General features: G+C 38.5%; 1 protein-coding gene across 5 annotated transcripts in view; it reads left to right on the forward strand.

Moving 5' to 3' along the window:
- The window catches only part of LOC117307082 (FYVE, RhoGEF and PH domain-containing protein 1-like), an 81,604-nt gene that overhangs the window by 20,887 nt on the left and 43,606 nt on the right, over window positions 1-17,111 (forward strand). For 3 of the 5 annotated variants that reach the window (XM_033791736.1, XM_033791734.1, XM_033791735.1), the window contains exons 2-3: window positions 4,160-4,393; window positions 12,742-14,370. In XM_033791736.1, the coding sequence (XP_033647627.1) occupies window positions 4,160-4,393; window positions 12,742-14,370 (1,863 nt within the window). Of the gene's footprint in view, window positions 1-4,159; window positions 4,394-12,741; window positions 14,371-16,040; window positions 16,203-17,111 lie in introns of all 5 variants that reach the window. The other 2 variants (XM_033791737.1, XM_033791738.1) reach the window with 2 other exon arrangements.

Consider the following 17,111-nt stretch of genomic DNA (forward strand, 5'->3'; position numbering starts at 1 on the left):
ATGCTTAAGCCTCACAGGTCGTAATAACAGAGATCACGGAAGGCTGTCTCAGGGGATGATGTCACAGTTTGCTTTTAGCTCACATGAGAATTTAGCAGCCAAGGCTGTTGGATGGGCGCCTCAAATTGTAGACTTGCAAAAACACTGACATTTGCAGACTGTTATTGCTCTTTAAACTTTAAAAATGGGATCACTAAATTATGTTTTTTTCACCAGGATGATTGGATGGTGTATTTTTTTAACCATACATTTTAAAACACACTTAACATGCAGATGCTGAGAAAAATACCCCCCGCCCCCCCCCCAACAAAAAATGCCCAAAAGTAAATAAAATCGATGAAAAACTCAAGGTCAACTAAAATGATCAAGCCAATTGAAATTGTCCCACACTGCCTCAAATATTTGATATTAATTTCAAAATAAAATGAATCTATCGAAAAATTACAAAATCGGTGAAACATCAACTGTAGCCGCTTTACAGGTGAGATTGTATCGTAAACTCGCGTGAGATCTCTGGCTTTGGCAGATGGATTTTGACTGGCACGAGTCCCAAACAAATTACAAAGTAGGGAGACTGCTTGGCCTAGAGACCGCCAACATTAAGGCTATAGATGGCTAGAGCGCCACATAAGGCCACATAAAAAATTAAAAAATTGTTGATCATCCCCGATTTTTTTCCCCATGTCTGGATATCTCGTCATACTTTTACTGCCCAGATTTTTCAGCTGATATTTTGTTCAAAATGTACAGGTTTGAAAAGATGTTTAAAGAAGGTTTTTATTCATGTTGGCAAAGCAAGAACAATTCTTCAAATATTTACTTGGGCTACACTTGTTTGAAAAAGTTTACAGAAAATGTCATCTAGGATATAAAATTGTTTGACAAAACTATTGAAAACATCAAAAACACACACACCCTATGTTTTATAGTGATTGTGATGATTTCTTTATTCTCAATTTCATAATTGGCATGTCAACAAAACTTTTAAACAAAAACCTCCCTCCCTCCCCCATCCGCAAAAAAAAAGAACGATCAATTTTTTTTTTTTGGTGGCCTAATCTTGAGGTTGCAGGTTCAAGTCTTGCTCTAGTAAGTTTTGTTTTTGTTCACCCAAAATATATTTTAGATATTCAGTAACTGTGAATCGTCCATTTATTTTTCATACTGTCAAAAGGGCACAAAAATCCCCCCCTGGTGGTACAGTAAAGTTTTATAGATCTGTCTATATCTATCTGTAAAATGAGTAAAACCAGGGAATAGATGTTACATTGGTTATTGCGAGGGTTATAATACATTAGCCTATGATTTTTAGGGGGGGGGGGGGGATATCTGGCATTCGCTACAATGCTCCTCGTAATTTGTTACTGCTGGATACACTTATCTGTAGTTCCTCAAGTACTTTTAAATGTCAAGTGTAGGATGTCTCTAGCCCATTCTCACTGGAATTGTAATTGCATTTTCATTCTCATTTTCCTTTTTGAAATGTTTTGTTTAACTTTTGTGCTGCATCACCTTCAAGACCACTCTAAAAGTGGATGTTATAACTTGTTATTATTATCTATACATTATAAAGGTATAATTAGCTCAATACATTGTGTGATGGCAAGAAGCTATGTTCAATTAATACTTTATTTCCTTGTATTAGATGTGCTTGTGACACTTGTAAGACTAGCCAAGAATTACTGTGTCCCAACACCATGTTAACATTAGCCAATTCATGAAATACTTGGAATGTATTTTTTATTTCCGTTTCCCTGTTGTGCTTTTGCACCTCAACATAATTATTCATTTTATGTTTCATAACAAAACATGATAAACTGTACTCGGAGTATTATCATTACAGCAATTTACTCTACACTTCACAAGAGCCAGACTGTATAGACCTTGAACCCATGGTAGAACGCAAACCATTCTTATGTAAATTCAGGGTTATTCCACGACTGGTTGAGAAGTCATCCAAGCAATGCACTTGGGGAATGTTGTTGATACTTTAGTTGACTCTGATCGCACATAATACGTGGGTTAAATTATAATTGGCATTTATATTCAGACATGAGGTTTGTGGGAATTCCGCTGGAAATTTTCACATTCACTAATTTTTTATTTCCTGGACTGGCATTTTTTTCTCTCAAAACCTTTAGGCCTACGTACATCCAATGTGATTTGCATGGTGGGAAAGTTGCTTTATTGAAGTTTATTTTATAAATTTTAACTGAATAAAAATGCTTGAAAACCCCTAAAGTAGGCCTAATTTTGTTTTATTAAACATTGTTATATTTGTTGATTTGGTTTATTCAATATTATGCAAATTTGTGTAAACATTCAAAACATAATCTTAGCAAAGGACAGCTGGAAGACATTGACAACTCACTGAGAGATAACAAAAAACAGTTTATTGGTGTGGTAGTGGAAAGGCTCTAATATTTATCAGCATTCTATGTCTCAAAGCCTTCACATAGCAGCCTTTTACTAAACCTTGTATAAGTTTTGCACATTTCTGTAATTAGTAATGACTAAATTTTTCAGAAGGGGGGGGGGGGTTGGGAGCAGTGGGTTGCCATTTTGTCAATTGACACTATGAAAAAGCAGCTGTAAGGAATGAACAGCCTGCCATACTAGAATCGCATAATGCTTTAAATGTCTCTGCGATTTTTCATTATAGTAGGTGTCTCAAAGCCACGCACATGGCAACCTTGTACTAAACTATGCAGAAGTTGTGCATATTCCTGTAGTTAGTAACGACTTTTTATAAGTAGCCACTCCTTTTTTTTGTGTGAAGGTTTTTTTGTGGTTGTTTTTCGGTAGGGGGGATTTTGTCAATTGATGTATTTAAAAAAGCAGCTGTCACTGATTTTTGTTCAACACAGCCTGTCACACTGGAATCGTAATAGTGAGCGAAAGGACCTGAGAGATCCACCTGTTTTAGCGCAGCACCTGTCATGGCAAGATCCAGTGGGGTGACTTCTTATTTCAGAATTTCCCCTCTGACATTTTAGCTCAAAATTGAAACTGGTTGTCCCCTAATCCTTCCTGAAACAGTCGCTTCAAAATTACAAAACCCTTTTCTCGTCTCGCACACTTTATACAAAAATTATTTGAGTGAATTGGTTTGTCTCCCTTAAAGTCCATTTGTACACCCATATAAAGATGTTTTGTTATTGATACCTTCATGATTTTAATGGCTCATAATGTCATTTATATTTCTGTGAAGTGCAGTCAGCTAAAGAGAGGCGATTTGTAATGGCTGATCATTGCCCCAGGTCACAATTTATGGCTAAGGCTGCGGCTACGACCGTTGCCAGGGGTATTGCTAAGGGGGTCCTATACTTCAATGCATGATGACGCGGCGATCCGGCCGTAGCCATAGCCGTAGCTGCCAATTCGGATCCGGCCTATTCTTCCCGTGTGTGTGATGGACAGGTTCACTCCGGAGTTTTGGCGTTATCTAAAAAACTTAACCACATTGTTTTTTACATACATATTTATATAGGATTAAAACAATTGAATAGTTCCAAAAACCGATGGTATACTTTGCCTTTAAGCACTGTATACTTGGCACTTAGACAGCTTGCAAGATCAGAGTGTGGCTTCCTCCTGAAGACAGTTCAGAGCATTGTATAGAAACAGTTACCCAGTTGCTCTTCCAAACCTCTTCAAAGCCAAGGCTCGTGGGTTCGAATCCCACCCGAGTAACATGCCTGTGATATTTTTTCTCAGGACTCGGGAAAGTACTGAGTATACAGTGCTATTAATACTCTTTTAAAAGCCATTGGACACTTTCGGTAAACAGTGTTGTCCAAAGGCCCAGACTTCGTGTATCACAACTTATAAAATAACAAACCTGTGGAAATTTAGGCTCAATCGGTCTTCGGACTCGGGAGAAAATAACTGAAAAACCCACCCTTGTTTCCACACGTTTCGCCATGTCATGACATGTGTTTAAAATAAATCCGTAATTCTCGATATCGAGAATTTATAGTTGTTTTAATGTTTTCTCAAAAAGTAAAGCATTTCACGGAATACTTCAAGAGAAGTCTTTCACCATTACCTTTTGTAAGGTCGGTAAGTAATTTCTAAATCTCTGAACTTTTTGTTTGTTTGTTCCGAAAGTGTCCAATGGCTTTAAACATTAAAAACATTCCGATTTGTTCCGATTCAGATTCTGATCTATCCCTACAAGAAAGCTCCCAGCAAGTTGAAGCGGACGAAACACGCCCTGTGTGTGTTTCGGAGAGAGCCAAGCGCTTTGGTGGAGAAGACAGGAGACGCAAACCTCATCAACCCCCAGAAACACGTACACCCGACACTGGTATAAAGTTTGGGGGCATAAGCAGTGACAAATGGGGTCGGTCGCTGTCCACAGATAATGAGGACAACAACGAGCAGGACAAAAGTGAGTCCTGTTTTGTTTCCATTTTTTTCTCTCTGTGTGTTTTGCATTGTGAAAAAAAGCATGTGCTATTTATAACAAACACGTATTAGACTCTAATACTTAACTTGTATGTCATGTACGTTTGTGCTGAATGACTAGGTGCGACATCATGCAAATGTGTCAATGGAATAATCTTGGCTTTATAATAATCTCCCTGGCTGTATCAGCAGCATCGCCTATAGGTTTTGTGTGTACGTAAGTGCTATTTTAAGTGAGATGTAGCATTTTAACACTTTCAAATTTGAGTGTAACAAAAGTTCTATTTTAGGAGGCTGCACTGATTCATTGACACCTTCAGCTATAGCTGTAAAAAAGTTCTCTTCAATTTTCAATAGACTTGACCCTATATGCAGCACTGAAAAGGCTAAATGAAAAAATGGTGCAGTGTGGCGTCACAGCTAAAAGGTGCATAGAGAAGAAAAGTGAGAAAGGCATAAAGAGCATGTAGTTGGCAAAACTAAAAAAAAAAAAACTTGTCTTGAATCAATTGGCGCAACAATCGGTAGCCTCATAACTTTGACTGTTGTTCTCTGCTCACTAAAAAAGCACTCCCCAACCAAGTTGTTGGAAGTTGTTGGTTGAGACTAAAAACACTGTTGGCTTAGTGGCTTTATGAAGTGGGACAGATATGATGTAGTTGCAGCAGGGATCAAGAATAAAGACTGTGGGTTCACTTTTAGTCTTGGGACAAGGCGTTATTATGAGGTTTTATGTATAAATGCATACATGTAGCGGCTGTTGTTGACTCAATCAGGAGTAATGTCTTTCACCAAGACTAGTCCATCCTTTTTAGAGGATGGCTAGCAGTTTATGGCTTTCAATCTTGGGTGTATTTTTCAGTGGTGTACTGACAAATTAACTTAAAATCTTTAATGGAGTGGTAACTTCACATTGCCATAAATTTAATGAATAAAATCATCTCATTACCCGGCTCAAAATCACTTTTACTTCTGGTTAGAACTTGTTTTGCTGTTAATGTACTGATGCAGAGTAGAGTTGGGGAGGCGGGGGCTGCTCATAATTTGATCTTACATGTAGCTGATGAGTGGGGTAACTTTTGGCCTTAATGTTGGACTGGTGCCTGTTCAGAGTGTTTGAGATGCTGTTTTTCAGGGTAGGATCCAGAGTTGAATGGAATCTGTTCTGATTGGCATCTGATGAGTTGTGTTTGTTGATTGGCTAGTTGATAGCAGTTGTTGGATTCAAATTAATCTTATTACTTGAGACTCTTGGACACTAGGTGGCAGCAGACTTGTTGGGTAGTTCGCCATTGTATAGTTCTCTGAGCAAGCTCACCCAAGGACACTGGATTTACCTCTTGTTCAGCCTAGCTGTGACGAAAAGGGTCACCAATTTGCGAGTTCGATTTGAATAATGTTTGGTACAATGACTTGCTTCGTCACAATGTACCACTTTCATTTGAATTTCTCAGACTGTTGAGACCATAGAGCAAGGATTGAGACAGTTGCTACATGTAAAGCAACCCGCGGATGAGCAGACCTAGGTACCATTGTGACATACACATCCATTCAGAATCACGCATGGGTGCTCACCGTCTCTTACGTAACTACGCAAAAGCTTACCCCATATCATGTGACATAGCAACTGTCTCGATAGCCTGAGGAATTCAAATTGAAGTGGTATCTTGTGATCAAGCACGCCAATGTACCAGACAATTTTCAAATCTAACACGCAATATGGCTTATTGTGAGGCTCGTTGATTTTTTTGGCTGAGCAAAGTTTTTTCTTAACATTTTTTCTTCTTTTGTCTTTCTTTTTTATGCCCATTAACCGTTGTACGTGTCCAACTTCCAGTCCTAGAAATATATAACTTCCGTCATCAATAAGTTTGATTAAACCCTCACTGGTACAAAGCACTGAATGTGGAGTGCTGTAAAATTTATTTATAGATCTGTGAAGTTCAAACAAAAACAATTAAGGTGAAGTCAGCCTTTATTTCCATTTATGGTTCCTAAATTTCCTGCATGAATGAAAGCAAAAGTTGATTTGGATGACCTACTATTTACTTGGATTGTAATCGATTAACTCAACCTTCTCCTGACAGCAAGAACTATTTGTTTTAGTAGGTCCGGGATGGAAGGTTCTCATATTTCTAAAAAGAGGAAACATTTATCCTCACACAAAGTGATATAAAAGCTTTGGAAATGTGCACCTGTTTTCCTTCCTCCATGGTTTACAGGGTGTGCATGCCATCATTGGTATGTTTGCAGATTTGCACGTATCTTACTTGGTATTAAAAGTGGTCCTTTCCTTATGGTATAAAGATGATCATGGTGGAAAACATTTAATTAGTTTTGCTTGAAATGCCATTATTAGCCTGTTTGAGGTATGGTGGACACTATATGAGTGCATTTTTAAAACAAATTTACCTAAACCCAATAGTGTCATAGAATTGTGTCCACCACCTCAATGGCTTGCATTTCAAGCAAAAGTTTTTTGAGAAATGAGTACAACAGTTAGGCCTATTGGAAAGTACATACTGTTTTTTTTTTTTGGGGGGGAGTAACGACGTTGCGTTATCAATAATGTAAATAGTAGGAACAAGCAAAATCAAAATGACAAAAAAAAGCAAATTTAAAACCACACAAAACATAAAATATTGAAAATACATTAGAATGGAACGACAATATCTGAGTTATAAACTTAAAGTCAACAAGCAAGCAGCTGGACCACTGGTCCGAGAAAGCAGCTGATGCACTTGCCTGGAACAATTGATGACACGGCGTTTCCTCTGTCTCCCCTGTTTGAAGGGTACATGATGTCTTAAATCTCTGCCTATGGATTGCATGGACGATGGGAGGGAGGTTAGGGGTTTAGCTAGAGGTTTGAATGAGGATGTGAGTATTTCCTTAAAGGGTAGGTACATTTGTTTGGTATACTCATCTAAAATGAATGGCAATAAAAACTATTGGGTAGAGGCCTACAGCAGCTTTCGATAGTATTGGGATTTTGAGAAACATTCCACTTTGTGAAGTGGTTGTAAAAATAGTTATTATGCCCCAAAATTCAAATCTGAGAAGTTTTAAAGACACTGGACACTATTGGTAATTGTCAAAGACCAGTTTTCTCACTTGGTGTATCTCAACATATGCATAAAATAACAAACCTGTGAAAATTTGAGCTCAATTGGTCGCCTAAGTTGCGAGATAATAATGAACGAAAATAATACCCTTGTCACACAAGTTGTGAATTCTTAATCTGAGGTCTCGAAATCAAATTCGTGGAAAATTACATCTTTCTCGGAAACTATGTCACTTCAGAGGGAGCCGTTTCTCACAATGTTTTATACCATCAACCCCATTACTCGTCACCAAGTAAGGTTTAATGCTAATAATTATTTTGAGTAATTACCAATAGTGTCCACTGCCTTATCACTAATTATTGGATATATATAATATATAATAAGTACAATCAAACGGTTAAAAAACCCAAAGGAAGTATACTTTGCCTTCAAGTGATGAACAGTCCGATAAGGGGGAGGGGGGGGGGGGGGGCGGTCAGCTGCCCAAAATGGATGGCAAGTATGCTGGTATTATTCGTTGCTTTGGAAGACATGAAAAACACAATGTGAAGTATCCGTGGTTGATTTGTTTTGTCAACCAAACAGTTGTGCTGGATTTTTTATTTTATTTGATTTTAAATAAACTTAAAACAAGACACGCCACCTTCTTAAAGTTCGGTCTTCCTCACATGTGCAGCAGCACGTGCCTCAGTGTAATGTCTGCGGTTTTATCCAAAATTTATATCAGGAAGTAGACAGGGAAAAAAGGAAAAACTGAACTTGTGATCGAGGACTCTGATGACGCGCATTTCTGTGGTGAATACTTAGAAAGAAAAATGGCACCAACAATAAACGAAAAGTGCTGACACGCAAGTATATGCATCCTCACTGGGTTCATGTACACTTTATGCCAATTCTACTGTACATGCATCAGGGTTCAAATTTAGTGGGAAATAGAATCCACAAGATTGCAATTTCATAGTGCTGCTAAGCACAACAAATTGCTTAGCATGAAATTTCTTCCTTGATAAAACCAGGATTACCAACAAAATTTTCATTTCTTGCACATTGCCTGATTCTAGTATCCAGACGTTGTTTGCTTTTCCTGAACATCATGTGGAAATTTGGTTGGGAATCCTGTTTTTTATCAAGGAAGAAATTTGACTGCTAAGCAAATTTTTGTGCTTAGCAGCTCTATGAAATTAGGCCCAGAATGTAACTTGAAAAAGAACTTTCTACACAGTTTAAAGGCACTAGTTGATACTATTGGTACATGTAATTACTGTAAATAATTGTTAGCATAAAAACTTACTTGGTAAAAGGCAATTGAGAGCTGTAAACGTTGTGAGAAACGGCTCCCTCTGAAGTAACATAGTTTTTGAGACAGAAGTTATTTCCCACGAATTTGATTTCAAGACCTCAGAATTAGATTTTGAGGTCCCGAAATCAAGCACCTGAAAGCACACAACTTCGTGTGACAAGGGTGTTTTTTCTTCCAACTTTGACGACCAATTGAGTTCAAATTTTCACAGGTTTGTTAGTTTGTGCATATGTTGAGATACACCACGTGAGAAAATTGGTCTTTGACAACTACCAAAGGTTTCCAGTGTCTTTAAAATAGGACAAGCGCCGAGAGAATATAATTAATTTTGTCTTAAAAAATAAAATTGTATGCTTTACTATCAGCCTAAAGTCAGCATTGAACATCTTTTTCAGTTTTCCATTACACAGTGAGGTACTTTTACTCATTGGAAAACACAAGACCACCAGACTTGTCCAGTCCTGAGTTTACTGGCCCCAAGGCCTTAGCTCATTGGCCTCGGCCCGGTGGTCTAGTGTTAAATTCGAGCCCTGATGCATCTATGAGCTGTGCTGCTGTACTGAACATTTTGACTGAAGTTTTCAAGCAGTATGTATCATTGTTTTCTATCCCGGTGTGGCGGTTTCAGTCTTCCGCCGTGTTCAGTTTTCCGGGTGACGTAGTCGGACATATCAGCACGTTGTTCGAACGGTTTTAGCTTTCCGGCGTGTTCAGTTTTCCATGTGACCTGTCAGATACCGCCGCGAGTACCCTGGCGAGTACTGTAGTTCTCTCAGCAGTGACCCCCAAATTGTTTATATTACGATTCTTTTCTGTGTAGTCACATAATCTCTTGCCCCATCTTTACATGTATTCATGGGTACAACTTTAGGCAGGTCATACTCTGCTTGCATAAAAAACAACTCATACGATCCACTCGTTTGCCGCTAGTTGTACTCGACTCGTGGACGCCGCCAAGACAGCTACCGGAGGGTAATGGATGACTCAATACGGCACTAAAAATGGACTACTTTCGCTTGCTGTGCGCAGGCATCGCATGACGTAATGCTACCCTATTTGGTCATTCGGAAAACTGAACACAGCGGAAAGTTGAATTCGCCACACCGGACAATGAAAATAAACATTGATCACTATTAGGTCACTATTAAACACCGATGTGTGTTTGCAGTAAGCACTGTGTACTCCATACTTCCCCGAGTCCTTTATATAGAATGGTTTATTAAAAAATGTCATGAGCAGCCACATGCTGAATTGCAACAATTTACAATAAAAAGGGTAAACAATACAAAATTTGATAAAAAAAGTTAAACAAATTACATTTAAATTTGACATTAGAAATTCCTGATAAAAGAAGAAAAAAGGACAAGACCAGTTTGGAAATAAAAAAATATTACTTGAAGACAAATTGAAAGGGTAAGAACTGCAAAAACTGCAATAATTATAGTGTGAGAATTACTGAGAATTAAAAAGATTTATTAAATAAGGGACAGCACTATCTCTGAGTCTACTAGTCATACTTTTAGGCTGATATATCAAATTAGTTTTGCGAAAAATAAACGACTGCTCGGGTGGGATTCGAACCTATGAGCAGAGGTCTTACCACTATAGACCACTGAGCTTGTCCAGTAGCTATAAAGGCAGTATGAATTCTATGTTTTAGCAGCAGGTCTGCAATGCTCTAATAGATCTATAATAGTGTACAACCACAAAAAGCTTGATCCTGGATGCAAATTCAATATTTTTTATAATACTGTAGATTTTCTCTGAATGGTGGTTCCCTTGTAGTTTGTACAGATCCAACTTTGAACTAGTGTCCATTTTAGTTTGAAAGTTGAGTACGCGGTACAGGAAGTTTGCTATGAGAAGTGGTAGATTTCATACTCCCAGCATGTAGGTCACAGTGTGCTGTCCGATAATCCAATTCAATACTGTAAACCCTTTGGTGATCTGGGTTTTGTACACATTCAGTGTGCTTTTGTTACCATTACTCCCATTCATGAAGTAAAGGGTTTGCGACGATCCTTGTGAAAGTACTGTGAATGCCTTTTGATGTTGTCTCAGCACCTAAAAACTTGTGACTTTTATTATACAATTTTGCCAATAAATCAGTTATCTTTTAAAACAAAAACCAATTTATTACCCTACTCTTTAAGACACATTCATAATTGCATATATAAAGCATACCTCAACTCCCTATGGAGTAAATGAGGGTACAGGGGTCGATTTCACAAAGAGTTAGGACTAGTCCTAACTTTGGATTAGCCCTAGGAGAAGGCTGGTCCTAAAGGACAAGTAACTCGTCCTAATTGCAACTCGTCCAGGCTAACTTGAGATAAGACTTAGACTAAAGTAAAGTATCGTCTGCAAAGAACTTGAAGTGTCATGACCGAGGATTAACTCAATCGCTGGTGACTCAGCCGTCAACTTGAGTTTGATGCTTTTGACCAGTTGGCCAGGACACCTTACAAATTGACAACTTTCGGTAAATGTAATGAGCTCTCATCCTTCAAAGCATGTCAATGCATTTTAAGGAAATAACCCTGTGAATAATGAAAGAAATATTTCTGTTCTGTTCTTATACTCTACTGGAAGTAGTGAATAACGCCCTCTATTGACAAAATATGTTTCAGAAATGGCAGTCTGATGCATTTTCACAACAGATCTTGAAATGTCCTATTACTTTCGAAAGAACAGTTTTGATGAATATGTAATTTTTTTTTTCAAGTTTAAAATTTACAGCAGCGACTCTTTTACTACAACTGATGTCAAAACTTGTCACATTTGTACTTTCAATGAATTTTGTTTTAAAAAAAAAACCCAAAGAACATGTTCAACCGTGTTTTTCTCATTGTTCTTAATAGCCAGGCCCCTGTTGAAATTCACACCAAACGAAAGCTCAACAATTGGGAAAGTATGGGGGTTGTAGTTTTTAAGTTATAACCATTTATAAAAGTCCAATTTGACATGCTTTTTGTTGTGGTTGCTAGCGACCACCTTGTGCACCAAAGGGTTAATATTCATGTTACAACCCTTTCATTTGTTGAATTTTTGACGATCCTATTTGGGGAAAGGCAGAGAAGGTTTAGCTAGTTACTCTATTGCCGCAGAGTAGATTTTGGAATTTGGGAGACTACGTAAGAACTATCCTGCTTAAACACCACCTGGGCGGGGATAGGAAATGGTCTGGGACTACTACTTTTGCTTAGTGGATTTAGAGGGCTTCTTGTTTTTAACTTCACTGCTGCCGAGTGAGTTCTTTAATTTGGTCTGCGATATTTTAATTATGCAAATTTCTAATGAGTCCTGGTGGTTCTGAAAAGTCGGAGGTGGCCAATATGTAGATGAGTGTAAGCAGTCTGCTGAAATCTTGATCCTTGCTGTATTTAGAAGACACTGCCCTCTTGTGATGAGATTTAATACAATAGTTGTTTGTGTTAGAAGTGTGTGGGGATTTGTACCTTGTTTTGTAGTTTGCAGACATGGTGACTTTTTTTTACTCCGACACCCTTTTTGGAGGAGAGGAAGGGGTGAGGCGGTGGGGGTTTGAGGGATAATATCTTGTTATCTTATTTTTAATGATTTTTTGTTGTTGTGTGGGGGGGGGGTATGTCTTTTCCTTTTTTTACCCCCGCTGTTCGCAGCAGAGCGATCAATTTGTTTATTTCTTGTTGCTCTTATGTACAATGATAATGTAGAAGTATGAATAAATGTACATCATCTGGTCAGGAGAAAAACAAGACGGAAGCAAAATCTGTGGTCTAATTTCAATTTCTGTTCTCTGCGCAAGACTGCATGGTAGCCAAATCAAGTTAAATGGGAAATTACAATCAACCTCTTTCTATAACCCATGCTTTTATCCTTCCTTGTATTTTACTAGCTGCTTACTGGTTGTGGTTTTGATATGGCATGATTGCATGTTCTATTAACTGCATGATTAACACATGATTGTTCAATGCGTGTATAAAGGAGAGACATCCAGATTTAAGAGTGATCAACTTCACCAGCAAGAGAGCAAGAAGATGGGGGCAGCCTTTGGAAAGTCCCGAGCAAAGGAGGGTACAGGTTTTAAACAGACTGATGGGAAGTTACAGATGCGGGACGGGAGCACATCGTCTGGACACCCAAATCTGTTCGCAAGATGGTTCTCGAGAAACAGAGTCAAGTCGGCGGGGCAGAGTGTCTCGCTGCCTCAGCAGTCCCAAGTTGAGGAAGACGACAAAAACTTGGCAGAAGGTTCTCGGCTTAAGGAGCTCGTCCAAGATCCTGTTGTCCTTCCGCACTTTCAAATGCAGAATCCAAATAGGGATCAGAAGTTGGCACAAGAAGTGCCGCTCTCTAATGCTGAGAAGCCTGGCTCGCACCCAATTGATGACGTAAAGAAATCGGCAATGCCGCTACCAGAAAATCGTTCATTACTGGTTAGGAAAGCACGACCGGTGACAAAGAAGCTACTGGCACCACCCACTGAGGACATCCTAGTGCAGGATAAACCTTTGATGAGCGAGCAGTCTGACAAAAGCGATTTACTGACAGATATTTTGTGCGTATATGACGCTTCCAAAGAGAGCAAAGATCATCCAGAGGAGTTTTCTAAAGAGAAACATCATCAGCAAGACTCTGGGTCTTTATTGACTGGAGACGATTGCCAAGAAGCTACACAACCAAAGATGCCATCATTGCCGAGGCCATTTAAAGTGGCAAAGAAAACAAAACCCGACGAGCCTTCTCAAGATGTATCATCTCACCATACTTCAGTACAGGTAGAGGCACAGGTACATTATGATGAAAATTCTCAGAGTGCCCCGAGTCGTCTTCCTTCAGACGTTCGGAAAGAACTATTAGGAGCTGTTTCTAAAAGAAACAGTACATGTAAGCAGTCACCACGAGTCCCTCTCAGAGTTAGGGCTAAACCTGTACCACCGCCCCGTTCGTCGACATCCCTCCTTTCAGAGGATCATAAAAATAATGTTCACATATCGCCATGTTCGAGCCCGATTGCAATACACCAGGGTATAAAATATCAAACAGTGCTTGCAGAGCAAACAAAACCCAGTGTTGACAGTAAGCAGGGTGCCAAGAAACTGGTTCGGATAATGCAGGACTCTGACAAGGAAACAAAATCGGTCTCTGAACAATCCCAGGAGAAGACTGCTCCAGCTAGCCACGCTGGAACCCCAAAACCCCTCCCTGTCATTCCCAGCATCCCAAGCCTGTCTTCCCAAGCTGATTGTAGTCCACCGCCGACCCCAAAAATGGGAAATGTATTGAAGCCTTCCCCACTCACTCGCAAGAAGAAGAGATCGGTCGATTTGCCAGAGAACGAGAGTGTCCCCAAGACGTTGCCGAAGGCACCTCAAGGGGTGAAGCCTCCTTTACCGGAGAAACCGATGCCTAGCCTTCTGAAGAAACAAGGGAAGAAACCTAGTATTGTGAAGACTCCCTCTCTTGATACGCCCGAGAAAGAAAAAGGAATTGAAGCGTGTGACGAGAGTCAAGTTAAAGACCATGACGGCAACTCTCCTTATACAGACAACCCAGGGGACGACTCTGAAATTACTCCTGAACAAGGGTCGGCAGACACCTCTTTCATATCAGGTAGATCTCTTGGCTTCAATTGCATTGCATCAATTTCAGTTTGCAATTTTTATTCTCTCCCACACACACTGTTCTATCGAAGGGAGGCCACTTGCTTATTTTCTTAGTAAAGTACTTTTGGTTTTACAGTGTTCGCAGAGTAGTGTTAGTGAAAGAAAGCTGAGTTTCATTTTCATTGTAGTTGATTTTATAGAGCTTTCTTTTTTGAAAGAATATAACCTGATAATTTTCGTCTGTTTCATTCACTTTGATCATCGAAATAAATGCAAGTAAAAGATGCATTCTACAGGTCCTTTGTCACAAGCAAAAACCTTTGGAGCAGGTGCTTTAAACAGTTTTCCTTACAAGTATTTATTTAATCAATGGAGAAAAAAATTTGAAACTAACCATTAAAAATCTTTACTAACAAGTTGTGTGTTAAATAACATGAAAGTGATTGTTCCAAATTGGTTATTGTTTCTATTTTACAAATTAAATGTACATGTCAATTGTTTCTATTTTACAAATTAAATGTACATGTCAAATATGTATTAAAATTCACCAGCTATCTAGTGTCTTATAAGTTTCAATTGTTTTCACAAAGATATGCTATAAAGTGAAATTTATCAGCAGAGATAAATTAGTAAAAGTCTGTGCAAGTCAACTGCATGTTGAACATCGGGATCCAGACAGTGTACTAAGTTTGTTTCCTTGATGTGATAAAGAAATGGACGTGGGTCCAAAGTGGTCTACAAAATTGTGACTTATATTGTAGCTTTCTAGGTAATTTGGCCTATAGCTCAGCATTACGTTGACAAATACCACGGAGGGAGAAAAAACGAAATCCCACAATCAAACGATAGGCCCTACAAATTTCATGTTATCTGCTGGCACCTAGAGTTGTAGTCTCCCATCTGATATTCTCAACATAGTTTCATTTCTAACCTTTTCATTTTCTGCAAAGTGACTAGTTTTTTTGGTTTAAAGTGAAGTAAAGTAGATGTTGACAATATAATTGAAAGTTTTGCTTTGAAATAAGTGGCCCCAAGCACTTTAACAGGTAATTTTTACCCATTTAAGTTTGAATCGTTTGATAAGTCTTACCATTTTAGGTTTCATATTAAACTGCAATCAGTTTTCCTTTTCGTTAGTGAGTGTGTGTCTCCATAATGAAACCGATATATTTTGTTTCTGTTTTAGGATTGTTTCATTTCGTTTTTTAATTTTATTTCAAAAACTGACACTACTGTATAGACGATGTGACCTCTGACGTCACACGAAAACCATAACATGATTCGCGCGCATATCATTTTAGTTGATAATTACATTTTTCACAACCTTGTGACCCATTCTCTGGCTGCTTTCACATAGTTTTTGTAGCCTTCCTTGTTAAAAATTAACCATCAAGTACATTCGACATCAAATATTCCTAATGCATTGAACACTTGACATGTTTGCATGTATGGGAACTAGCTTTTGAAAATAAAACTAAACAAACTGTTGCAATGTCATGGAGCACTTTGGCATTTTACGCAGCTTAAAAGCTAGTACACACTGCATAGAGCTTGCATAGATAGCTCCATTGTTTGCTTTCATCTGCAAGTGTTTTTTGTGTTGCATTTTTATATGAATTCCGCATGCACACTATTTTGAGTTTTTTCCTTTGTCTTCTGCTGCATGGCGCATAATAGGAATCAAGGTGAAAACTGAAGCTGAGCTGCCGCTACTAACAACTGCTTCTGTTGAATGTGATGATGAGGATAGAGTACTTGTAGATAGAGTTTCAGATGTTACACACGGTGACAGTGACAATGACAATGACACTGACAGTGAAGAGTGCATTGTGAAACCAGGTAGGTAAAAAAGAGTAATATGCAAAGAATGGTTTCAAAGAAAGCGTAGCCGCTTGATACAGGCCTTTTTAAATACCCAAAATATCTGTGTTGGACACAGGTCCCAACTTGTTTAAGTTTGACTGGTTTTTTGCTCTTCAATTTCCATTCCGGCGTTGACCTGTTGAGGCTTCTTGGCCCACAAAGCGAATTACATCAGGGATTGAATTTGGGGGCGAAAACCAAAGGACTTGTGGCGCAAAAATATTGACTAGACCAAAATTCTTTTTAAAAGACCAGGGGTTAATTTCACAAAGGGTTTAGACTAGTCTTATCTCGGGTATAGTCAAATATAGCAAGAAAACATTTGCTGACTCAGTTAAACATGTGTTTTTATTGTTTATTTGAGCAATTGCCAAGACATGTACGAGAGGATTGATTTCAGTTGTATTTATGGGTTTTAAGGACACTGGACACTGGACACTATGGGCAATTGTCTTCTCACTTGGTGTATCTCAACATATGCACAAATAACAAACCTGTGAAAATTTGAACTTTAGTTGGTCGTCGAAGTTGCAAGATAATAATGGAAGGAAAAACACCCTTGTCACACAAAGTTGTGTGCTTTCTCAAAACCTAATTCTGAGGTCTCAAAATCAAATTCAAATATTTTAGTGGAAATTTCTTTTTTCTCGAAACTACGTTACTTCAGAGGGAGCCGTTTATCGCAATGTTTTACTATCAACAGCTCTCCATTGCTTGTTTAATTACCATGTAAGTTTTTATGCTAAAAACTGTTTTGAGTAATTACCATTAGTGTCCAGTGCCTTTAAGTATACTTTTACTATGCCAGTAGAACTGAATGGTGTTTTTATCAAACAAAGTCAACATTTGAACATTAAGTAAAAATTACAAGATTGGTGGACCTGT

Source organism: Asterias rubens, chromosome 2 (assembly GCF_902459465.1).
Source record: "Asterias rubens chromosome 2, eAstRub1.3, whole genome shotgun sequence".
In the NCBI taxonomy this organism is placed as follows: Eukaryota; Metazoa; Echinodermata; class Asteroidea; order Forcipulatida; family Asteriidae; genus Asterias; species Asterias rubens.